The following is a 26,769-nucleotide window of genomic DNA, read 5'->3' on the forward strand; positions in this document are numbered from 1 at the left end:
TATTATAGGTATTGAAGGGGGGGTCTATGGGAGGAGCAGTGGTACAAAAGGGGAACAAGAATGTGATTAAATTCTATTTAATTAAAATATATTTTTAAATGTCAAAAAAAATAAAAAAATAAAAATTAAAAAAAAGAGATATTAAGGAAAAGTAATTGTTGCTTCCTGTTTTATTTGTTGTTACAGGTGGGATTATGTTTTTTGTGGCTGTCTTCTTTTTTGGTTAGTTAAAAGAAGATTATTTTCTTGGTTTTTCTAGGATGTACTTTCCCTCCTTATGTTGGAGTTTTCTATTTATTATCCTTTGAAGGGCTGGATCTGTGGAAAGAGATTGTGTAAATTTGTTTTCATCATGGAATATCTTAGTTTTGCCATCTATGGTTATTGAGAGTTTTGCAGGGTATAGTAGCTTTGACTGGTATTTGTGTTCTCTTAGGGTCTGTATGAAGCCTGCTCAGAATCTTCTGGCTTTCATAGTCTATGGGGAGAAGTCTCGTTTTGACAGCAAAAGTTCAGATCTTTAAAGTTTTGGAACACAATTTACTCTTTTCCCCCAAAAATTATGTTGAGCATCATTTTAAAAAGTAGTTTTCTTTTTCTATTTTCCCTAGAGTTCCCTCTGGAAAGCTGCTGTCTGTCTATGGCAGAGCGCTGTACTCTAAGTTTTCATGTCAAGGCCTTTGGTATTCAGAAACAGCACAGCCCATGCTGTGTGGTAGGGGCGATAGTCATGCTCATTCCATCTGGCCTCAGTTGTGTGCAGCAGACTTTTGTAGACTATCATGTGCACCTCTGATGAAGAGTATGTATACAGTAAAACCTCCTTCTTTTGTCAAGGTTTATATAATATGGGAAGGAAAGTATTTATTTGCTTTATGACTCTAAATCAACATCACTGTTCATGACTGAAAAAAGTCAGGACAGAGCCAGAGTCTACAGACAGGAGCTGATGCAGAGGCCATGGAGGGGTACTGCCTGTTGGCTTGCTCCTCATGGCTTGCCCAGCCTACTTTCTTATAGAATCCAGGACCACCAACCCAGGATGCCACCACTCACCATGTTTTACACTCTTGCATACAGCTCAGTCTTACAGAGGCATTTTCTCAATTGTGGTTCCCTCCTCTCAGTGACTATAGCTTGGGTCAAGCTGGCATAAAACTAGCCAGGACACTCCCTTTCTTCCTCTTTTTCTTCACACAAGTACTTTTGGGAAGAAGTGATACTTACCTTTGTGGGATCCCTTGAGGTACTTTTTCACTGCTTCGGACCTACCTTGCAAAGCCAATAAATGCTAAAAACCAACTCATTGCCGAGATTTTCCCTTTTCTCTTTTTTAATCAAACAATTCACAATTCAGACATCACAAAAGAGAACAATGTCTTTTGGGGATGGTTTGGCCTTGGTGAGGAGAGAGAGAGACTAGTGCTGTTAAATATAGATTTTGCAGATCTGTTGGTTCCGTAGCTCATAGCATTCAGCTCCCTGGTTCTCCAGAAGCTCCTTCTCCTCCCCTGTATCTAGTGCTTTCAGGGACGGGAAGTGAGCAGGAGAGGTGATGAACTCATAGTGACGGTCCAGATAGCGTAGGTAGATGAGCATATGCAGAGCATAGGCCAGCACCAGCAACAGAATCAGAGACATGGCCAGGCCAATCAGAACAGCAGGTGAGAAGGAAGAGCTGCAGTCCCGGGCCTGAGAAAACTGGGTCCCCTTGATGGAGAAGCCTTGGATCTGTCCAGACAAAGAAAAGAACAGGAGTGACCCATGTCTTCCCTCTAAGAGTTAATTTGCACTGTGCTAGTGGTTCTGGGCTCCAATTAACCAAATTTTACATACTGTGGTTAGTCTTAATTGCCAACTTTCCATAGTTGAAACCACCTAAGAAGAGAATGTCAGAGAGGGAATATCTATATCATATTCTCTGTGGGTATGTCTAGGGGGAGGGATCATCTTGATTATGTAAATAAAATGTGTGAAGAGGTGTTATCATTCCCTAGGCTTACGTCCCAGACTGTATAAAAACCAAGTAAGTGAGCTGAGGACTAGACATGTATGCAGTTATGCTCTTGACTGTGGAAGTAGCTGTCTGCTTCGAGTTTATGCTGCCTCAACCTCCTGAAATGATATCAAGGACCTGGAACTGTGAGCAAAATAAAGTGTTTCTCGCTTAAATGAGCTTTCATCAGGGTACTTTAGCAAGAAAATGGGAAAAGGAGCTAGGGCACATATCACCACTGTCTGGTAGAATAGTTTAAGTATGTGATCTGATAAATATGATTCTGCTTACTTGGACAATGAAATTTTATTTGTTTTGAGGGCTCACAGTATAGACCAGGCTGACCCCAAACTCACTGTCGTCCCCCTGCTTCAGCTTCATGTGTGCTGGAATCATAGATAGGAGCCACCATCTCTGACTGGAAACTTGATTTTTCAAAGAAAACTGACCAACCGTTCTGGGAAGGGTGAGCTGTGACAACTAAAAGTGTGCAGTTAAAGACTCTGAAATTAAACTTCGTTAATCTGCTTTTTAGAACTGTTTGAATTCATATATAATAGCATGTCTGTTGTGTCTCTAACTCAAAGGATGCTCTGGGTTTTGTTAAGAACAGTATTTGATGCCACTGACAGAGAGTGGTTGGAAAGCATCTCCCAGGGAGGATGAGTCCTGGTGTGGTAAAAACCCAAACCAAGACACACACTGAAGGCTTTCTATGTACCAGATACTGAATGCCCAACTTATCATTCCTAGCAGCCCATAAACAAGTGACTATTTTGCTGTAGCTTAAAGAAGAGCCTGGGGCTCAGGAAAGTTCCATAACTCACCTGGAGTTGCACAGCAGAAAACCTGTGATAATAAAATTTACACATGGGAAAGATGGCATCATACACATATGGCTTCACATGACTCCACAGCTTCTGGCATCATCTATCTCTTTTCTTGCCACTACCATAGAAGGCTGTATGTGGGTCATACGCAAATACCATGCCATTGTATATAAGGGACTCAAGAATTCATGGGTTTGGTACCTATGGAAGGAATTAGGGTCTGCAACCAATCTCTTGTGCCTGCCGAGGGACAAATGTTTATTCTACAAGAAAAGCCAGCAAACCTAGAGTGGACAGTAGTCTCCTGTGGACACTCCTCTCCCCTGGCCTGAGCTTGCATTCTTGCTTCTGTTTACATTCTTGGTGCTTCCACAAAGCTAGGATGGATACACATTTACTTCGAGGAAGCCAATTTCATGCATACATGTTACACAATCCTAAAGAGGAATGTGCTCCTCACAGCAAGTTCTCCGGAGTCTTGGGGACCCTGCAAATATATACCGGGGTGCTTGTCCCTAATGCTGCTGCTCCACAGCTTCAAAGCCAAATTGCTGTGCCTCACTCAGCCAGCAGAGAAGTCATTTCTGTTAGTTTGTGAGCCAGTCATCCCTAGTGGCTGCAAAGTCATCCTCTGATCCTCTCTTCCTTTCCTTCATTCGAAATCCCCACTCTGGGACTTTGCTCAAGTGTTTTGTTTTGTTATTTCAGTCACAAAATGTACATAACATAAAATGTGTTGTCTTAACCATTAGCATATGCTGGTATAAGTGCTCTTGTTACTCCATGCCTGGAATGGTCCTGAGTGTTTCACACATACAAGCTCACATACTTTCTACATGGATGAAGATAGGCCATATACAGGCACAGTTAAGTAACTTAGCCGTGTGGCAGAGGAGTGATTTTAAAATCAAATCTGCCTGACTCCAAAATACAAGTTCTTCCCTTCTTCCCCTTGGCTTTTCATCAACACTAAGCCTCCTCCAAGCTGAGAGACATATACATGAATCTGTATACCCATGTAAATATGGAAAAAGCAGGTACATGCCCTTATAAGGGATATGCAACGCCATGCATGCTACTTCAGTGAGTGAGACTGGCCGCAGGTGAACAATATAGAGGGACTTGACAGAATGTCTCTCAGCTGGGATGGTGGGTGCAAAGGTGCCTGTCACGCTCGAATGCATTTCTCCCAAGGTTTTCAAGCTCTCTGGGCTATTTCTGATGGTTGATGATTACATTCCCAGGCTAACTGTCAACACTGTCTTTCACACTGCAGATGTACTTCTTATCTGCTCTGATAAGATCACTGCTGCGCTCCCAGAAGGATTCTCCTCACAGAGCTCTGGGCCCAGGAAATGTCAGTCACCAGGCTTCAGCCACAGCTGCACTAGGATTTAGATAAGTACCCGGTGAGTGGGTAAACAGGAAAGTAAACACGAGCCCTGGAGTGCTCAGGCAGAAAGAATTCCCCATCCTGCTCCATCTCATACCTCAGAAGATCCAGAATTAACCACTATCGTGCTTAAAGGTACTTCACAGACACTCTTCCTTTAACGTCTTGTTTTGAGTTGCGTAAACTAATACTGAGTTTCTTTGGCACCAAGTATGCAGGCATGTAAAGCATAAGTTTTAATTTATTACCTGGAAATCAATAAACGTGACCTCCCACAGGCTTGTCACATCCTCTGAGCTGCTAAGCAACAGTAGGGCATCATTCCGCCTCAGGCTGCTGACACGTTGGCAGCGGTACGAGTAAGTTGACAGAGCATATATACCGGTTGCATTAAAAGTTGCTTGTACCGAATTGTTGAAGATTATCTCGACGCGGTGTAAACTGAACCAACTCTGGCTGGCCAGCTTGTTGTAATTGGTTAGGGTGAACCTGAAAAGGACTGTACGTTAGTGTTAGCTGGCTCTTCTTTACTTTTACTGTCTCAGGCCCGGCGTCATCTGTGAACAGTACAATGGCGCCCTCTTTTGTCAGGTTGTGGAATTGGGGAGAGGCTTCCCTTTGAAACCAAACAAGAGTCAAGTTGGTAAGAAGGCAACAGGAAACAGAGCAATACAAAAATCTTACAAACGGAGGAGGGGCGGCTATTTTTTTCTAAGAGTCAAATTGTATGTTTGTTATTGCAACAAATTTAATAAAAACTTAAGTTTTTATTAAAACACAGAATTAAATTTTCATAAAATAATAGCAATAGATTTCTTACGCTATCCCAGTGTCACATATGAAGAATTGAGCCCAGGGGGACAAAAAACACTTCTCTAGTTTCTCTCAGATGTTGTGTTTGAGCTGCCTGTCAGAGTCAACCTGAGACCATCACCCTCACCACTAACGGCTTTAAAGTGGAACATTCTCCAATCATGAAAAAGTATAGCATATATATAATATGAAAGGGTATAGCATTATATATATATATATAATATATATGATAATTTTCTATAATTATATAATATATATATATGATAATTTTCTTTTATTTTAAAAGATGAGACATTACATAGAACAAAACTCAAGACTGGTAGGATTAGAACATCAGTAGTAATTGGAAATACTGGTTGGATTATCAATTATTTTCTTGTTCTTACAGTTCAGTATTTCTGATCTTTCTGTTCTCTTTATTTCGTTTTGTGCCCGTGGAGAATCCTGGGAGCCGAGGTAAAAAGAACACTTCTGAACAATCTCATTCGAGGTAGCGGAGGCTGGGTGCTGACATTCTCCATGACACGGGTGGGATGCAGTCAGTCCTGTCTTGGTGTGATGGGTCTGGGCTCACCAGAGATTCACCATGACCATAAATGCACTTTAAGAACAAGAGCATTTTTGTTTTAAGTACTGACACCCAGGGCAAGGCCAGGACTGTACCTGGGAGCGATCCCAAGATGCAGCCCCTAGTCATCTGTCTGTGTAGGCAGGCTCTAATTTTAACATATATGTCTTACAGCTGCCCTAGTCACCTTTTTGAGCAGAGTGAGCAAGTTTGATTATGAAAGCAAAAGTAGCAGTTAGTTTCTTTCTAGAACAGCAAATTTTACAAGTTCAGTCCATTTAAGAGCAGTCTTCAATGTCTGGGGAAAGGGGAAGTGGACTGCTAGGGTGGACTGCTAGGGTACAGCTTGGACAAATTGTGAGGGACTTACGGGTTAGAAGCTTTTGTTTGTTTGTTTGTTTGCTTTTTTGTCTTCTATGCATTGTGAATATGAACTTTACAATTGGGGTTTCCAATGCTGTGTTAACAAATGCTGTGACCTAAATCAACTTGGGGAGGAAACTTCCCAGATAACACACAGCACTGAGGTAAATCAAGGCAGGAATGCAAAAACTTGGGAACCTGGTGACAGGAGCTGATACAGAGACCATGGAAGAGTGCTATTTACTGGCTTGCTCTCCATGGCTTACTTAGCCCGCTTTCCTATAGAACCCAGGATTACCAGCCCAGGATTGGCATCACCCACAACGGCTGGACTCTCCTCCATCAATCACTAAGTTAGAAAATACCCAGTAGCCTTGCCCAGAGGTCACCCTTAAGGAGGATACCTTTTCTTAGTTGTGGTTCCCTCTGCTCGATTATGTCTAGCTTTGTGTCGTGTTAACAAAACAAAAAACAAAACAAAAACAAAAACATAGCACAGCGCTCTTTGATCAGAAAGGCTTTTAGGGAGAGACGATGGGCAGATGAAAGTTGGGCAAGTGATTTCTACTACCCTCAAATATGGGCATAGAGGGAATATGGGCATAAAATGTCATACACCTTTATCATCCTACCTAAAGAGGAGGAGGAGGAGGAGGAGAAGGAGGAGGAGGAGGAGGAGGAGGAAAAGAATTTAGAGGGCTATTTTCCTGTTGAGGAACAGTACTATTACAAACCAAAAGTGCTTCACATTTCTAGATCAAATGTGCACATCTGTTCAGTTACTTAGTGGATTCTGTTTCCTCATGAAGATTCTTTGAAGGGCACAGAATGTAGCCCTAGTGGTGGACTGATTATCTAGCAAGCACAAGGCCTCAGGTTGATCACCAACAATCAGGAAAATGTTTCTCTGAAGGATAGCAGTATGTATGTTCTAGTTTGTGCTCTGTTGAACACTAGCATCTTATGGCATGGGGGCAGTTGTCCTGAGGGAGAAAGTCATTCATGGTCAAACCTAGATACATTCTGTTATAAAAAGCCTGTTTTCCTTAAGAACCTTATCTTTTGGGGTGTTTGAATAAAGTTATTATGTGAGTTTCTCAGGGAAAGGCAGGGTGTGTAGTCACCCTCAAACAAGCCTGAATACAGAAACTTTTACTAGAGACTCATAAATATTTCTATATGGCCAAAGTGCCCCACAGAACAGAGCTCAGGAGAGGATGGCACACCTGCCCTGCTCATCGCACTAAAAAGTCCATCCAGTAGGAAGCAAAGCCCTGCTGTGTGCGCATGCGCGTGCCTGCGTGCCTGTGTGCCTGTGTGCCTGCGTGCCTGCGTGCCTGCGTGCCTGCGTGCCTGCGTGCATTCATGTGAGACCTGAGAACAACCTCAGGTGCTGTTGATCAGGAACTGCCCACTTTTTTTTTAAGACAGAGTTCTCACTGTTCTATAAGGCCAGTGAGACTCACAGGTCTGCCTGTCCCCACCTTCCCAGTACTAGGGTTGTAAGCAACACCACGATACCCAGCTTTGTTTTAACATAGGTTTTAACATGGGAATATACTCAAGTCCTTCTGCATACATTGAGTGCGCTGTTAGAAAAAATAAATAAATATATATGTGTATATATATATATACATATATATATGCCTTCAAATGTCTTGATCACCAACTGCTGAAGAAATTATAGATATTTTTATGGAAAGAAAAAAATTGAAACAGGGTCTTACTATGTACCATCAGTTTGTCTGGAACTCGTCGTTTACCAGGCTGGCCTCGAGCTGACAGAGATCTGCCTGCCTCTGCCTCCAGCTGGGATTAAAGGGATGCACTGCCCAACACATGATGAACAGTGTTTGTTTTTAAGTCTGTTGATTACTGGCTACTAATCATTTTCTGTGGGTGCAGCTTTCTATCATAAGCAGAGAAAAACAGAGGCCTTTATTGACTGTCTACTGGGGAATTGGAACAGCAAAGATCTCTTCATGGTAGTCCAATAGTGCGATTATCCTAAGCTACAATGAATCACCTTAAAACAGAGCCTGAAGCCTACTCGGCTCTCTTCTGCATTATTCTTCGTTCTGGGAAAAGGACCACATTCCCAGGTTCATGTGCTCTTAATCCCCCCATTGGAGAGAACAAGGAGTACAGGTGCTTGGATAGTGGTTAAAAGAATAATTCAATGGTGATGGAGATGACAGTGGTGGTGGTGGTGGTGATGGTGGTGATGGTGGTGATAGTGGTGATGATGATGATAATGAAAACATTCCTGCAAGATTCCCTTACCTGCTCATTTCTCAGAGCACTGAGATATTTTTGGACTTCGCTGTGTAGAAAGCATTCCTACAGGATCTCATCAGGTACAGCCACTGACTTCTCTCTCGGTGTACTTAGATATGGAATCTCATGTGTCACAGGATGGGCACAGGCCTGGCCCTTGACACCCCCAGGGGAGTGAGTAAATTAAGCAGAGCATAGTATATTTGGCATGCTAAAACTGTAATGCTACCTACCTTATGTCAATATCCTTGGGACCTTCAGCATCACCAAACTTTAAAGACAACCTAAGAAAATGGAAACAATATCATGCATTAAAACAGGAATGGCTCAGACTTCAAGATGGCTCAGCTGGTGGGATCAGCTGCCTCCAAGCCCCATGACCTGTGATCTGGTGGAAGGAAAGAACTGACTCCTGGAAGTTCTCCTCTAACCTCCACACATGTACAATATCGTGAGCACATATGCACATCTACACATGAATGGGCACACACACACAGAGAGGGGGGAGGGAGGAAGGGGAGACAGAGCGATCAAATAAATAACTATAATCAAAAACTTTATTATTAGGAATAACTGACTCCTCACAGACACTCAAAAAAAATACTTCAGAACAGGTCATGGAACTAAATGTGATGCCTAAAACCAAAATTTATATCAGAAACCTAGAATATTTATACAACCTTGGATAGGTAATGCATGAGCCATAAAACATGATGTAAACTAGATTTTTATTACAATAAATAAGTTTTACTTCTCAAATGGACCCATTAAGAAAATAAAAAATAAGAAACAAGTAAAATATACAAAAAAAAAAAAGGAAAAAGAAAGAAATCAAAACAGAGCTCTGGCTGGTGGTGCATGCCTATGATGCCAGCACTCAGAGCCTAGGGAGGGAGTCACAAACCAAGGCTCGCAAGCACCTGTCACCCCAGCTGCAGGGATCTGATGCCTCTGGTCTCAGAGGGCATTTACTCTCATGTACACACAGAAAGAGAGAGAAAGACAGAGACTGAGACGAGTCAAAAATAATAAAATTTAAAATATGCTCAGCATCATTGGGCTTAGTTAATCATAAAGTAATCATAGAACAACAAACAGAATGATTAAAGCATCTTACAAGGAGAGCTCACAGCCTTAGGGCCTATATTTGTGCACACTTTTCTGAAGGTAAATACTAGCTTTCCTGAGTCAAGAACAGATTAAGCATTCACTCGGGAGCAGCAATATCAGCTCTCTTGGCACAGTCCTCCCCCTGGGTAGCATGATGAGAGCCAGACCTCTCTCCACCCTTACTGAGATCTGGGGTTTGTAGCGAAAGTCAGAAGTCCAGAGTTCATGTGGAGAGTTGGTGGCTTTTTCCTCTCCTCCTGAATATGACAGAAAAGCATCTGGTCCCTTCGTGTTGACAGATTCTCCTTAGGAAGAGAGAGAGGAGACCCTGGAGGTAATTCTTCCAGGAGGTAAGTGGAAGAATTTTAATCAGCCTCTGGACAGAAGCTGCTGGCTTACCATGAAGGATATGAATGGCTGTGCATCTAGCTTATGTCCCATAAATGTCTCCAGCAGGAAGATGTGTTCCTTTGGCTCTCCAGCCCTTTGTGGCACAGACACATTACCCCAAGGACATAACTGTCTTACTAACGCCAAAGCTTATCCTTTAGCCCAAGGCCAGTGAATTTTTTTTCAGAAAGTATTAACCACATGGAAACTTTTAGAAAAGTGTATTCTCAGTTTCCCACTGATGAGGACACGAAGCAAGTGGGTAATCCTGGGAAAGGCAGAATGGATTGGTGGTGTTCATCCACTAAGAAAGTAGAGGCAAAGGGATCGGGTGTTCAAGGCCAGCCTCAACTACAGACCAACTCTGAAGCCAACTTTAAATACATGAGACCCTGTCTCAAAATCAGAGGCTCACTTTTTCAAAGTTTGGAGCCAGGCATGATGTTGCACTCCTGTAATACCATCACTGGGGAAACTGAGGCAGCAGTACTGCCATGAGCTAAGGCCATACTACACTATGTAGTGCATTCTAAGCTAGCCTTGCTGCAGTGTGTGACCTGAAAGTTCAGGTTATTATTCTTCACTATATTTCTGTAAGTTTAGAAATATAAGAATGATGAGCAAGTGGTGATAATGGGAAAATATGAAAAACTTACATGAACAAAGAAGGCTTCTGCTATATCAATAAAATATCTGAGAGGTAAAATAAAAGTTCTCTAAATTAAAATTTAGTGGTTTCATAGACTGTTAATTAAGCCTCTCTGATATGATTTGGCCTTTCTACTCCTACCTGGAAAAGTAATTACAAAAACACATTCTGCCACAATGACTTGTGCAAGAATGTTCATAACTATCTAAAAAGTTCCATAAATGAGAGTAGAAATGTTCTGTCATTAATGGGTCAATGAGTGATTAAGTTGTCATATAGTCATACATTGTAATATTACTTGGCAATGAAAAAGAGCATTGCACTGATCACAGAAGATTGCCTAAGTCATTATATTAAGTGAAAGAAGCCACACCAAAAAAAGAGAACATTCTATATGAACATATTTAAATAACCAATGGCTCCCTTGAGAGGTGGGAGTGACCCAGATGATGGATCATGATGGACAACAAGCATATTTTAGACATGATGAAAGTGTTTATGGTCTTGGTTGTGACAATGATATTACATGTGTACATCTATACATGGCAAGTGATTACATGATGTGCTTGGATATGTGCAGGTTATTATTCCTCACTATATTTCCATAAGGTTAGAAATATAAGAATGGTGAGCAAGTGCCACGGGCCGGCCGATCTGGGCCTCCCTCAACCCGCGGGAGAAACGGGGTCCTAGTCAGGTCGACAAGGCGTAGGCGAAGAAATGATGGCAGAAACAACACATGAAGTATAGGATCTAAATGTATTTCTTAGAAATGGCATCAGACTTTTACAGTCATTGCAAAAGAGAGATGGTAAATCTGGCAGCTCAACAGTTGAGGTACCTCTGAGGCTATCTGAAACATGCTGGGTCTAAAACAGCAGCTATCTCCTCTGAACTGGCGCTGCATCCCCCGGGCCCAAGCGCTCTAGACCCGGGGGACTGCGGATTATATGAATCTGAGTCCTAGCCCATCTAAGTTCTAGTGCTAGTCCTGCATGTGAGTCCAAGTCCTTCTTCTTCTCCCAGTCCTCGTGCTAGTCCTTGTACAAAGTGACAAGCAGGCTTAAGTAGCATACAGCAAGCAGGGCTGATGTCAAGAGTCACGTAGGCAGGTGACCACACATCAAGGTCAGTAGGGTCTGGTAGCTAGGTGTGAAGCAGGAGGAAGAGGAGTGGAACTCTCCGTGTTGAGGTATTTTGATATTCCTATGCTAATTCTCTGGTTCTGCTGGAGGCAATGACCAAGAGGTTTCAATCTAGCATTTCCTGCTAATTCTCTGGTTCTAGCCCGGGGCAGGCAGTGGGGAGTTCCGACCTGACCTAACACTTCTAGCTAATGTCCTTGAGTGGAAGCCCTTCGATTACTCTCTAGTACGTAAAACATTAAACTATCTATTGCCCTAAAGAATGTACTCGACCTCTGTTGCTAGCTGTGGCGAAGCAGATACTTTGAGAGAAATTACAAGTTATGGGAAGCTTAGTAATAAACCAGGATAGGTTAGAAACATTGTGTTGGCCAGGAGACAATGCCCAATCTTAACCATTTACGAATCATTTCTTGGGGTACCTTTATGCCTAACTATGAGGCCGTGTTGACGATTGGAAAGACTAATCTGGAACATGTCTGAGTTAGGGGATACCAGCGACTAGTCTGAAATCCAGGAGGCACAGAACTCCTTTTGGGGTCTTATTGTCTCTATCCTTTATCAAGATTTTATCCCCGATATTTTGGATGTGACTGGAGTAGACGAGTGTGCGTAGCCAGCAAGTGGTTATAATGGGAAAATATGAAAAACTTACATGTACAAGAAGGCTGCTGGTATATCAGTAAAATATCTAAGAGGTAAAATAAAAGTCAGAACTCCTTAGTGTGCCTTCAGAAACCAAAGACCAAAATCAAATAGCATGGGGAATTGACGTCAGCGTGCTATGACATCACCAACTTGACCTGCTTCCAAGGAATGGAAACATCAGTGGCCGCACTGAACCCCATCATGATACTGCTTATGGGGAAGGCGTGTGATGACCACAAAGCAAATCATATAGCTAAGATTGATAACGGAAATGTTTGTATCTCCTAACAGGATAAACTTGGACCCCTTTGGTGTGCCTGTTTGCAAACACTTTCAAAGCTTCTTTACTAAGTAAAGCTTCAAGAGATCCCTTCCCTGGTGGTATTTTGACTGTCCATCAAAGTACTAAAGAAAAAGAAAGGGTACTAAAAGAAAGTACCCTTTCAAGAAACCAACTATGCCAGGCGTGGACAAAAATCTTTGTAGTTCTTCCAATGGACCACACTGGCTTGGTCACTCACAGTCTTGTTTGGCACCAATGAACTAAACCTCATAACCAAGCCACTCCAAGTCATCCATCACCTGGAGAGTCAAGCTCCCAGAAGCAACCCACCAGGGGCTTCTTTCCAGTGGGCTTGGTGCCCACTGAAGCTCAAAAGCACACCATGCTTTGGCGCAAAGAGCCGAAAGCCTGATCTTAACATAGTTAATTCACCATTTGGTCAGTGAGGATGTTGTAGGTGCTGGATGCCATACATAGGAACACAAAAATGGATACAACCCAAAGCAAGAATAGAAAAAAGATCTCAGTGCCCAGTCCTTACACATTTAAAACAGATTCTGAATTCTTTGCACTATAAATGTCCAACCTCAAAATGCTGGGGTTGTATTACATCTGCAGGGTTTTCACTATCTGAAAAGACCTCCACAGCAAATCTGTCTGCCAAATTTGCCTCTCCCTGAACATTTTGTTTCTAAAAGCTGAAACATGGTCACCTTTTTTTCAATCTGGGCTTTTGACCTTACATGGTTATGTCTCCACTTGGGTTTGTTTGTTCTTTCCGCATCTCCTACTCTGGTTCTGTCAAACACAACGGTTCCCTCGCTGGTGTGGCAAAGGCAGCTTATTATTTTACAGAACTCAGAGGAATCAGCATCCGGAGGTCTTGCCAACTGGAACTAAAACCCCTCACTTCCTGGAGAGAAGACCCTGACCTACTCTTTGGGTGTGGGTTCACCCAGGCTGCCTGCATAATCACGTGAGCCGGGCTGCAGGAGATGGGGGCTGCCCACCTTGGGCTCACACCTGAGTATATTCCTAGGGCAGTGACTAGGAAGATGAAATATCAGTGCCTGCCCAATATCTCACTTATGCACTGTAAAAAGCAAGACACATGGATGGAGGAAGGACTCTTCAGTTCAGAGAGAGCACTTGATGCTCTTCCAAAGGACTAGATTTCAGGTCCCAGCACCCAGATCACATGGCTAACAGCAGGTTACAACTCCAGTCTCAGGGGATCCAGCATGCTCTTGTCATCTCTGCAGGCACCTGAACACACACCTGCACAGAGAGACACAATCACATACATAAAAAAAGTAAAGTAATCTTAAATCTTATTTTAAAACAAGCAGAAAGCCCCATGGCCTTTCCAGTGGGTGACTAGGTAGCACTCCATTGGACTTGTTGTTGGTATGAAGGAGAAAGGGCCACTGCTTTGAACAGCACCCAACCAGTCCTTTGGAGCCTATACTTGGATTTCCTCATCTGTTTAACCCTGTGAGATAAGACCAAGAGGAAGTTGGAACGAATCCCTTTTAAAGACACTTTAGAACCCCAGTAGAACTCTAGTAAGTTTCTTAGCCTTGTTCAGCCTGATTTCTTATGACCTATCAGAGAACCACTGTGATGACCACCAGATGTGGGGACCTCACCATCCCTGGCCTTCAGTAAGTGCACAGAAGCTGTCAGCTACAGCGAAAGTTACCATCATCTCCAGCTGACACGTGACAAGCCCATGGGACCTAATAGCACACATCTCTCTGGCAGAACTGGACCTGCAAGACAAATCTTGGGTTTTTTTGCAGGCATAGTTTCCACTGATGACTAAAGTCTCCATAACCCAGTAAAAAGCTGTGCTGCCTGATCTTCCCACAAGCTCCTAATGTCAGGATAAATGGGATGGAGGCACGCCAGCCAGCTCTGGGCAAGCATGCCTATCCCCAGGCAATCAGTCTCTCTCCACACAACTGACCACAAATAAGGAGCCCTGTAGGGAATTAATTAGAGCCTGGGACAAAAGTCCTGAGCCCTCAGCAGTGTGGGCTTCTCTTCTGTTGTCCTCGATGGTTGTGTTGGAACAAGTGAAATAAATGTAGATGACTTCTTAACAGTTCCCTAAATCTCATAATTATTATAATTCCTTAAGCCCTTATTAGGAGACAGTCATTCTGATGGGTAAGATGCCTAATATCCTTTATACAAATATATCAAAATAATCCATTTCCACCCTTCATCAAGAACGTTAAAACAGGAAACAAAAGTCAGGAATAGGCTGGCAATTCCAGCCATACCGTATAAAGTATAAAAAGAAGGCACACAAGAGAACATACATAATATGTTATGGTTCATGCAAAGTATCCTAACCGTCACAGGCCAGAACAAGAGCAAAAAAATCTTCCAAAAGTACCCGCTGTACCAACAAATATTAAATGGGGTTTGCAGGACACAAATGAAACAGCTCAGATTCCTGGACCAAAACAAGTAACAGAAAAGCAAAAACAAAAGCAATCGAAAGATTTGGATGCGTGAAAAGCAGAGAAAGAGTTTCTGGGAATGATCTGCTCTCGGTGGGGACATTTACTTCATCTGCTTATCTCAAACCAAGGCTAATCCATCTGTTCACCCTCAAATGCTCAAAAAGCAAGTCTATGAAATTTGACCAATTGTCCTCTTCTGCAACAAACTGTGTGGAATTAGCCATGTTCGATAATCTGAAAATCTCTCACCATGACCAAACGCAACACCTAGTCCTGAGTAAACAGACACACCTATCCTGCTATGCTAAGTTCACTTCATGGTAAGAGCAGGGTACTTGGGCTCTTATCATTTGGAGTTGAGACCAAGCCTGAGAATAAACTTTTTCCCCCTTTCTTTCTGTCCTTCCTTCCTTTTGTCTTCCTCCAAACCACACAGGCTCTTGTCAGTGTTCTTGGTTGCCAAGAGCACATTGTAGAAGATATCACATACCGCATTGTATGATACAAAGAAAGCGAGATAGAACTATCACATATGCACTGTATGATACAAAGAAAGCGAGATAGAACCTAGCTGGAAACCTCCTTGCTGGCTAGCTTTCAGAAGGGCCTCCTCTGACTGCACAGGAGGTAAAGTTTTCCTTGGTCTAGTCCAGTTGTGAACCCTGCAACCAAAACACCAACCTGGTGGGCAAGATGTGCCTACCTGCTCAATAATGGCATGACTATTGTGAAGGTAACCAGCTACCTTTGGATTTGGGGTGGGATCATGGGAAGAGGTACCCATGCCTGGTATTGTAAGGTAAGCCAACAATCCAGGACTGGGATATCATAGGCCCACTGGATAATTTAGCATTATTGTTTAATTAAATAGACATATTATCAAACTTTCTTCTAAATATGGACATGCTCATAGACAGACTTTTCTTTCCTTCCTTCCTGTAGTGGTTTGAATGTGCTTGGCCCATGAGAAGTGGCATTATTAGGAGGTATGGCCTTGTTAGAGGAAGTGTGTTACTGTGGGGGTAGGCTTGGCAGTCTGCTAGTGCTTAAGCTCCACTCAGTGTGGAAAAGACCCTTCTCCTGGGTGCCTTTGGATCCAAATATAGAACTATTGGCCCCCTCAGCGCCTCCAGCACTATGTCTGCCTGTGTGGTGCCATGCTTCCTGCCATGATAATGGACTGAAACTCTGAAACTGTAAGTCAGCCCAATGAAATGTTTTCCTTTATAATAATTGGCTTGGTCATAATGTCTCTTCACAGCAATGGAAACCCTAAGGCCCTCCCTTCCTTCCTTCTTTTCCTTCCTTCCTTCCTTTCTAGAATGAATTAGAAACTTTCACTTTTAAAACCTACAGAAATAAAACTAATCAAACACTCTCCAGTGGAATTCACATGCAAAAATATTTGGACAGACAAAATTTTCTTGTTGGGTAAAAAAAAGAAAATGAAACAAAATTCAGACGTTGGTTGAATAGGTAGATGGGTAGATGGGGGATCTGGGAAGAGTTGGGGGTGACTATGATCAAAGCAAGCTGTATGAAATTCTTGGAAAACTAATGAAATACGTTTAAGTTAATTTGTGACTTGTTTTTTAATTAGGATGACCAAAGAAAACAAACTGGCTTGTCACACTGGATTATGCAGAACCTCTGAGGCTTCCTCAGCCTGGAAGACTAACTTACGTGGCCCTTTCCTCGCTGCAGTTAGAGTTGCCAGTGTCCACTGTGGTGTTTTGACCAAGTGCTTCATCTGTGAGGTCCAGCCACGTCTGATTCTTAAATTTAACTGTGATTCTTTTAGTCCAGAAGAGGATGCAAGGAATCCCATCCCTGGAGAACGTAACAGGGTTGTGATGGCTGAATGCATTCCAGTGTTGCTGGCTCAGGTTGTAGTTGAAAGTCTGGTTAACCAAATAAGAGAAATGTAAGGGACAAATTTGTGTCCTTGGACTCAAAGTCTTCCCACTGATAAGAAGGTTAATTCATATCCTGCAATGATGGGGACATGTATTTACTTAACATCCAACACAAAGGCTAGAGCAGATATTCCAGGGTAAATGCAAGTGAGAGAGATACAGGAGAGAGCAGGAAGTTATCCAGTAATAAAAGAAGCACTGCCTGCAGTCCCTGTGGGAAAACCAGAAAACTGAACACCGTGAGGAAAACATCAAGTACAACTAAAACTGTATGGTTTTCTCAACTACCCAGAAAGATTGTGTTAATCACACAATTTATATATATATTCAGAGTCGCTCTGAGAGCATTGAAAGGCCTGTATGCTACTTAGGTTAAAGTTTAATGTGCCAACAGCCATACCTGTGTGATGGGTACTGTTGTGAAATTCTGGACTGGTTTCACCTCTCCACTACTCTTTTGACCTGTCAGACAAATAATGATATGAGCACCAAGGCTGGATGCAACCAGTTTGTTAACATGATAGAGTGATGCTAATGAGCCAACCACTGGACTACATATATCCTGTTTGTGCCTGTTAGGGCTTATCATTAAAGATGCCCTGGTTTAAAAGGTTTTTTTTTTTTCCAGGAGGGATTCTAGGTACAAACAACACAAGTGAGAGAAATGTACCTGAGAAAAGGCTTGTCCCTTTATCCCTGCTCCCAAGAAAGCACGAGGGCAATCCCAAGTCTTACCATTCCGTACAACCACTTCTTTACTGGAAGATGCTTGAGAACTGAAATTAGAAATAGAGTTTGAAATGCAAAGCAAACATCTGTAGTCGAGGCTTCACAGGAAGTTCTGAGAAGCCGTCTCAGCTGTGTCCACTCTTGCCAGGAAGCACGCTGTGGCCCCCAGAACGCAGGATTTTTAGCCATGGATTTCTGATTTAAATACGACACATCCTCTCCAAACAAAATACAGAAAATACAGAAATTTCTGAAAAATTTCTGCTTTTGTGAATCAGTTGTGATCCTTACTTGTGGGACTGTTAAAGACAGCCTGGTTTCTGGTTGAGCTGGGTTTAAAACCCCGGAGACCCCGCAGATAACTCTGGAAGGAATGGTAGGCATTTTGCTACGCTCCTAGACACCAGATTCCTGACACAAAGCTACAGCTCTCCACTCCGTAAGTCTGTGGCCATCAGTCCCGTAAGGGCAACGCGCAAGCCCCTCCACAGGTAGAGGACATAACCACAGATCATGTAGCCTCAAGACAGATCTCCATTTTAACGAGGTACCTAAAGGTCTAAAGGGCTTAGCCAACTAAGCTCTCTTTCCCAGACACTCCTCCCTGCAAAAGGTATTTAAACCCAGGCCCGCCCTGAGAAAGTGGGGTAAGTTTTTACTCATCACAACTCTCCGCCATGAAAATAAGTGCTTTAAAAGCAAGGACTGCCTCTTCTCATCAGGATCCGCTGTAGGGAACAATGGAGCAGGCCTTCGTCTAAAGAGCCGCCAGCCACAGTCTCCACCAAGCCAAGCTACCCGCCACTAAGCAAACCTAGGACACTCTCCTCCCAGGGCTCTCCTTCCGCCCTTTTCTCTTCAGTCCCCAGCTAGATCCCCCCCCCCACACACCATCTGCGGAGATCTCACACTGCGCTTCCCCACCCCACCCCCACCCTGAGCAGGGTCCAGCGTGGGCAATGAGCAGTCAAAGCTTCGGAGTCCCACCTCGCCAAGCCTAAGCCCCAGCAAGCCACCATTTAACCCACACTTATTCACTGGAGACAACAGCGAACTTGCATACCAAGCAGTGAGCTATCTACCAAGCTTTAACCAACAATGAAAACATAGCAATATGCAATACAATATTTTTCAATGAAATTTTATCTCACACTGTGCTGTTACTCTATGATAGCCAAAATATTCAATATTCAATTTTATTTTTTAAAGAGGCAAATTCAGCCACCAGTGGTGGCACACGCCTTTCATCCCAGTACTCGGGGAGGCAGATGCAGGCAGATCTCTGTAAGTTGGAGGTCAGCCTGGTCAACAGGGTAAGTTCCAGGACAGCCAGGGCTACACATTAAAAAAAAAGAGAGAGAGAGAGAGACAAACTTAATTGCCAAAAAGGTATTTCTGAAAAGTATGAAAACAGAAATTACATTGATAGCCTCTTACTCTTCATATATACTCATAATACCAAACTATACCACAGAATTTCCTTTTTATAGAATGCCCCAGGGAATTCTCCTCAGACCTCTTCCCTCTCTGCACTCCCTTAGGCATCTCAACACACCCTGTCTTTAACCGCTATCTATAAGATGGAAATTTATAAAACTTAAAAATATATTGAGAACATCTTGATTTTCAGTGTGCAATTTTTGGACTTCAGCGTGTATCACAAGTATTTACCTATGCTGTCATATATGTTTTGACACAATGAGTTTCATGCAGTATTACATCATAAAACTGTATCATGACGTCTTCTTAATCTCACATATTTATGGTGTGGTTCAAATGTCCTCCAAAGGTCCACTGGGCAGGCAGGTGGTGGCAGGTGGGTGAAGCAGACACCCTTAGTGTCTGGAGGTTCTTAAACAACCTAATGATGGTGCTCCTACAAGCCCTCAGTCATGCTTTTGAGAACATTGTTACAAAAAGAGCAACTGTTGCCCCTCATGTTCTCCGTTTCCTTGCTTTAGATGTGCCTCCTTGTACCCAAGATACCCTTCATCTCACCGTCTGCCATCAGCCACGGACCCTCACCACATCTGTGTCAACTCAGGTTTCTTGCCCTTGAACTTCCAAAACCATAAGATGAATAAGCCTCTTTTGCCTTTTTTTTTTTTCAAAATAGCGTGTGTAGAGTAATTCCTTATAGTAATGAACAACTCAACACAAATTGTTCCCAGTGTACTGATATTCTAGGACAGTGGTTCCCAACATGTGGATCGAGATCCCTTTGGGGGTCATGCTGCAGCATTTTCTCTGTCCAATCACATTAGGTCAGTGACAGGCCTGTGATTGGACAGGAATAGAGAGGTGGAGCTAGAGTTGGAGGAGGAGAAAGGTCTGGAGCAGTAGGAGATAGTTTTATCATCATGGAGTCAAACGATAAGGACACGACAGATGCCGCGTGGTTATAAACAGGCTAAGGCTTTTATAAGGTTAAATTAATTGTGTCAAAATATTGTCTTTATCATTTGGTTCTGAAATTATTGTATTGTCATCTTGTAAATTGTGATATTATTATATAAACCTGATTGGATATTAAAGCCTTAAGAATAATTTAAGAGTCATGCTTTACCTACCGGGTACTAGGCACTAGCTAGATGAGTGATTGTGGGGGTGTGTAAAGAGATGCATGTGCTCAGTGAGCATGTGTCAGTCTTCCGGAAGACCCAAGTTCTAGTCCTAAAGCCCACATCAGGAGGCTCACAACTTCCTGGAACCCTGGCTCCAAAGGGATCGAATGCCTCTGGCCTCCTCGAGTACCCGTGCACAGGTGGCATGCATGCACACACACATATCCCAATGCTTTAAAATAAAATAAATCTTTTAAAATGCATGCCAAAACACAAGATCCTCCCCACGTACCTCAACCTCCCATTCAGCCTTAGGGTCACAGCCAATTTTACTTCATCCATAATTAAATAGAGCTGGTTACAAATTAAATGCAGTATTCTAAGTTATCTAGTGAAAATGTCTACAGGTGACAACTTTGAGAAAGTGTCTCCTAGTTGCTCCTCACACATATATGCAACAGTTTGTTCATCATTATGGACAGTATTCAAGTGTAATTTTTATACAGTAAACTGTGTCCATGTAATGTGGTCAGTCAACACCAGTGTTTTGACGCAGGAGCATAACCATGACACTATAGCTACAAGAGAGTTAGAGAATACTAATGTCACTCACCAGAGGTTCTCTAAGCATTGCTTCAGTGTGCCCATCGCCCTCCACCTTTCATCCTAAGCACATAGACTGGCTTTCATTTTGTATGAGTTTTCATTTTACAGAATTGTAAATTAATAGTCACATAAAATTTATCCCTTAGTATTTGATTTCTTTTACTCTTAACACATGATTTTGGAATTTATGAACACTGTTCCATCTATCAGTGTTTTATTCTAATTCACTGCTAGAAAATGCCTCACTGTATAAATAGATAGATACACAGATACACAGATAGATAGATAGATAGATAGAACACATTTTATCTGTTTGTATACACTTTCACATTTTCAGACATGTGTTGTATTTGTAGCTTGGGACTTGACAAGCAAAGATTTAAGAGTTTTCATATGTGCCAGTTTGTGTGGAATGTTTTATTTATTTATTGTTGCAGTGCTAAGGAATGAACCTAGGGCTTCATTCATGCTGGGCATGCTTTCTGACGCTTAGTCACACACAGTCTAGGAGACATGTCTGTCCCTCATAAAGGGGGTTGGCATGAGTCAGTCCTCGCAGGCCAATCTTATCTTGGTGAACTTGGGAGCATTAAGATGTGTCTCGTGTAAAGCATCCCAACCTACCTAGCCTCCAGATCCTCCATGTGAGTTGAAACATTGTTGAATATACAAAAGAAGTGCTAACCAGCAGAAAACACTTTCTGGAGTGCTGAAGCTTTTTCACACACAAAAAAAAAATTTAATTTTTCTTCAGTTTAAATGTTATGCACAAGCTATATATCATAATACCAACTTGTATATTCAATTTTTTTAAGTGTCTTCAGTAATAAAACCATAGAAATGATGAAGTAGATTTTACCTAGGAAAAATAAAATGTACGGAGTCAATTGGGAATTCCTAGTTTATAGAAGAATTTACGGAATATTTGTTGAATACAAGTATTTTAATGAATGAACAAGCCATAATACCACTACACTGCTTCTTCATCTGTTTGAGACTTTGGTCTACTAATCAAATTTTTCCATGTGTTCATTAATGAAGGGATTAAGTAAACAAAGAAGTTCACTGCCATTTTAATGTATCTCTAGTCAGACCATACAAAACTAATGTCATTTTAAAAAAAGATTTATTTATTTATTATGTATAGTGTTCTGGCTGCATATATGCCTACAGGCCAGAAGAGGGCACTAGATCTCATTATAGATGATTGTGAGCTACCATGTGGTTGCTGGAAATTTAACTCAGGACCTCTGAAAGAACAAACACCCAGCAGCACTCTTAACCTCTGAGTCATCTCTCCAGCTCCAATAATGTCATTGTTGATGAGTATACTGCAGTGCAGACAGGCTTGACACAGAACCCTAAGTTTGAACCAGTGAGATTTTGTTAGAAATTTGATCTCAACCAAAACAAAATAAGCATCCCTACGTAATATCTGGATGGCAAGAAAAACTAACAGCTGTCCACAACTCTGTGTGTGAAAAGATTGAGAAACACTGATGAGCTGGGCAGTGGTGGTGCGCACCTTTAATCCCAGCACTTGGGAGGCAGAGGCAGGAGGATTTCTGAGTTCGAGGCCAGACTTGTCTACAGAGTGAGTTCCAGGACAGCCAGGACTACACAGAAAAAAGAAAAGAAAAAGAAAAGAAACACTGATGTAAATAATTAACCCTAGCTTGGCCTAGTAGCCCAGGCCTGTAATGTGAGCTATTCAAGAGCCTAAAGCAGGAGAATCAAAAGCTCTTCTGAGTCTACATAAGGTACTCAAAACCAGCTTGGGCAACTTAGCGAGACCTTTTCATAAAATATAGTTATAAATGGCTAGACATCATAATGAAACCTCCTATGTATAATTAATACAACAAAAGATATTTTAAAGTGGCTATGGGCCTAAGGACATAACTCATCTGGTAAGCATGTGGACCTGAGTTCAATTCCCAAGCCGCATGTTAAAAGGCTGGACATGGAATCCTATGCTTGTAATCTTAACACTTGGGAGGCAGAAACAAGAAGACTCAGTGGCCAGCCAGCTCAGCTGAATTAGCAAACTCCAAATCAGAGAAGAGACCCTGTCTCGAACACACAAGCTGGAACAGACTGACATCAGAGGGAGTTCCAGGCCAGGCAGGGCTGTACAGTGGGAAGCCTATCTCAAACAAACAAAAGAACCAATCCAACTTTCCAAAAAGAAAGAACAGTGACTTTTACTCTCTTCCTTTACAGGATTTTTTTCTTTTTATGTGTGTGTTTACATATGTGTGTGAGGTGTAAGCATGTGTGTACAGAGGCCAAAGGAGGATGCCAAGTGTCTTCCCCATGGCCTTCTGCCTTGCTCTCTTGAAATTGGGGTCTCTCATGGAACCTGGACCTCACTGCTTTTCAGGTAGCCTGGTAGCCAGAAAGCTCCAAAGTCATCTTCCTTTCTTCACTCACAGTAGGGCTGCTTTCTTCACTCACAGTAGGGCTGCGGTTGCGGGCACACATGGCCAAGGCTGGCTTTTCTCTCTGAGTGCTGAAGTCCAAAGTCCAAACGTCTTTACTTCTACACTGCAAGAATGCTCTTCCCCACGGAAGCCATCCCATGCCCTGACCTCCCCCACACCTCTCTTCGGCTTAGGAAACATGTATCATCCTGTTAACCTGCTGTCATCTCTCCTAGGGATAGCCCTACAGAGTTAAAAGACCATTTCAGATTTGTGATGTGAAAGAACATTTACAAAGTAGGAATTATTGATTTCTTCATAGTGAGTTAGCACGCATTACTAGATTAGGGTGGCCATGACTTAACACATGTTTTGTTAATGTTTAAATGATCACACAGAACAATGGGTTTCATTCTTGGACTGTCATTCATAATTTGCTTTCACTGACTGTCCTACCCACTCTGTGCCCCACCCCTGATGCCACCTGTCTTCTCTTTCTTCCCTGAAGCCCCTTCCTCTCTAGGACACACATAATTCAGTCACCTCATCTGTGTGCTCCTCTCCAACCCTCCCTTTTCCTTTCATGGTCCTTTTTCTAGTTTCATGACCTACACTGCTTGGTCCCTCCACACTTATATTAAAATCTAGGATCTGCCTAAGAGAGAGAACATGTTGTATTTCTGTTTCTAAGTCAGAGATGCTACCTAATAGCTCAGTTTCACCCATTTTCTTGCAAATGCCATATTTTTTTCTTTAGGATGAAATAAAATTTTATTGCATATATGTACCACATTTTCCATATACTAATTAGTAACATGTAGGTTTTGCAGCTATCTTGAAGAGTACAGCTGTTTGTATAATTTCTAAGATCTATGGTGCTCCTGAAACTCAAATTTTATATATATATATGTATATGTATATATATATATATATATCGCTCTAATAAAAGCAGAATTTGATTTATTTAATTGACACATTTTTTGCCAATATAATAAATACAAAAGCCACTTATTTCTATATAAACTGGGTGGAGTATGCTTTATATACTTGGATAGAGCTCAGTGGTAGAGCACTTGCTTAGCATTCATGAGACCCTAAATTTAATTGCTGAGTAGCACAAAAGCACAGGATTCTGTGATATTATAAAGCCAGGTGTGACAGTGCATGCTCATAATCCCAGATCTTGGAACGTGATAGGAGGTCAGAAGTTCGAGGCCACTGTTGGCTAGAGGCAGACTCAAGGTCAGCCTGGGCTATAAGAGACCTGTCCCAAACAAAACAAGTAACATTTAACCACCTAAGACATTTAAGCCATATCCTATCTAAAGGTAAGCTTCAACTAAAGCTCCAATTGATTTAGGGAGAGAAAAGAACAGAACGTTTTGAATGTCTATTCTTAAAGCTGTTATCAGCTGCTGACTTAGGAGTTCTTCAAGGAGCGTTGCCAGCTCACCCCGCTTGCTGCTGGGCTCTGTGCTTGCACGAATGTCCCCAATGCATTTGGTGAGATGGCACATCATGAATAATTGGGGAACAAGACATACAGTGGCTGCGGTTGAGATTCTAAATATACTTTAGAGATAAAGTGTGTACTCCTTTGTAAGATATAGAAAGAAAACAGACAAGAAAACAAAAATGGTGCTTTGTTAATTGCAAGGGCTGTCCTAAACCATCAGCACCTTCTATTAATCAGCGCGACCTAACATCATTTCCTTGGGCTCACAGGCTATGTATCCCTAAGGTCTCCACTCATATAATTATGACAGGAGAAGCTGTGAACTTAGCCCCTATTTATAGACACAAAAGAAACCGGAACCAGATCTGATCTGAGAGTCGGTTAAGCAGTGGTATATTTAATACAAATGCAGTGTTTCTTAGTGGTTTGAACAATAGTTCTTGCCTCTTACAATAAAAGTATAGAATAATAAATATTGTCATTAGCTGTATGGTATAACCTAGCTTATACATTTTTGAACCATAAATGAACGCAGACACATAACTCTATAAAGAAAGGACAGATCATTTAATGTCACACTTGCACCGAAGTTCACAAACACATCGCATTAAAGAATGGGCCATTACTCACCCTCCATTCTTCCTGGCAAGTATCTGGTCCAGACTGACTGAAAACACCATACATAAGAACAAAAGTGAGAAACTAAACAAGAGTTTTCTTCCCATCAAGAAATGAATGCTTCTTCAAGCCAAGTACATCTGTTAACTCGTAGAGCAAGCAGAGCAGAGGCTGAACTGTTCTTGCCAAGTGACTGACAGCACCTTCAGCCAATAAATGGATAGCTTTCCCAGGATGCACTGTTTGGGGGAGGAAAGAAGGAGAGACCTGACAATCCTCAATCTGGAGCACAGAGTTAACCCAGCATTTAGCTTTTCAATTATTCATTGCATTAAAACATTATTAGGTAGCGGGTTTTAGAGAAAATACACATCGCTAGTGAGCCCTTTATGGGAAGTCGCCCTATTGTGTGTCTGCTACACACACTTTACTAAGGTCTTTACACACGCTGCTTTCCGGGAAATGATAGCCTTCTCTTTCAAATCTACAAAGTATTTATTTTTCCAGATATTTTAAAGGTAAACTGGTCGGTAAAACATTCTCTAGAGCTTACCTATATTTCCATAGGTGTCCTAGGTCACAGTTCTCTGTTGAAAGTGAACTTTCCATCTACCAAGAGGGCTTGAGATGGATACTGAGGACCTCTGGCTCTGGAGTCAGGAACAGCTAAAGCCATGCCCAGTGGGATGGCTTTGAGAGCTTTCTGCTGTAACAGCCAGGGAAGGTCTCCCTTCCGTAAAGGTTTTCTGAAGAACCAGGGGCAGGGGTGCTTTAAAGAATTGCCTCAGAGGGGACGAGGAGGGGATATGAGCACGGGACAATGACACATGTGCTGGAAGATCTCAGAACAAAGTCCAGTATTTTCTATGCTCTTATATGCTGGATGAAAAGGATTCTGGTAAAGGTGAAATGGCAAAAAAAACACACACATAATAAAATTCCATAACACTGAAAGTCTTTCAAAACGAAACATGGGCACTTTTGTCACTTCAGGACCTTGGTACTTCTAATGGGAAAGTACTGGTAGGTGACAGAGGCTATCTTTAATTTTTTTAGTTATTATGTTATGGATATGAGTTTTCCCCCGCATATATATCTGTGCAGTGCGTGTGTACAGTGCCCTCAGAGGGCAGAAGAGGGCCTCAGATCCCCTGGAACATGAGTTACAGATGGTTTTTAGTTACCATGTGCATGCTAGGAATACAACCTGGGTCCTCTGGAAGAACAGGCAGAGCTGTTAACCACTGAGCCATCTCTGCAGCCTGAGAAGGGCTGTTTTTAGGGGGCAGTAACAGATTTTAGGGAAGCTGGGGACTTGTTGGTGACATTCTTCTTTTGTGTGCTGTCTTCTCCTCACATGGGACCAGGCATCCCTTCAGAAAACAAAAGGAAAATGAGGCATAATAAATGGGGAAGATGCAAAAATACGGAAACAAAGGGAAAAGGTTGTGATAACAAAGTAATAATATGCTGGGTGAGCTGGCACACATCTCTTTTCCAGCCCTTGAGAGCTAGAAG

At 42.2% G+C, this 26,769-nt stretch overlaps 1 protein-coding gene across 1 annotated transcript; it reads right to left on the bottom strand.

Moving 5' to 3' along the window:
- Positions 1–1,315: 1,315 nt before the first annotated feature.
- On the bottom strand, positions 1,316–25,421 carry Atp6ap1l (ATPase H+ transporting accessory protein 1 like). Its single transcript, XM_031360179.1, has 7 exons — positions 25,264–25,421; positions 17,591–17,631; positions 17,256–17,317; positions 16,623–16,840; positions 8,474–8,524; positions 4,468–4,708; positions 1,316–1,731 (listed from the first exon to the last, which is right to left on the bottom strand). The coding sequence occupies exons 1-7, from the start codon at positions 25,356–25,358 to the stop codon at positions 1,429–1,431; spliced, it is 1,011 nt and encodes a 336-aa protein (XP_031216039.1). The 5' UTR covers positions 25,359–25,421; the 3' UTR covers positions 1,316–1,428.
- Between the last annotated feature and the right edge of the window lie 1,348 nt (positions 25,422–26,769).

This window comes from Mastomys coucha, unplaced genomic scaffold (assembly GCF_008632895.1).
Source record: "Mastomys coucha isolate ucsf_1 unplaced genomic scaffold, UCSF_Mcou_1 pScaffold8, whole genome shotgun sequence".
NCBI classification, from domain to species: Eukaryota; Metazoa; Chordata; class Mammalia; order Rodentia; family Muridae; genus Mastomys; species Mastomys coucha.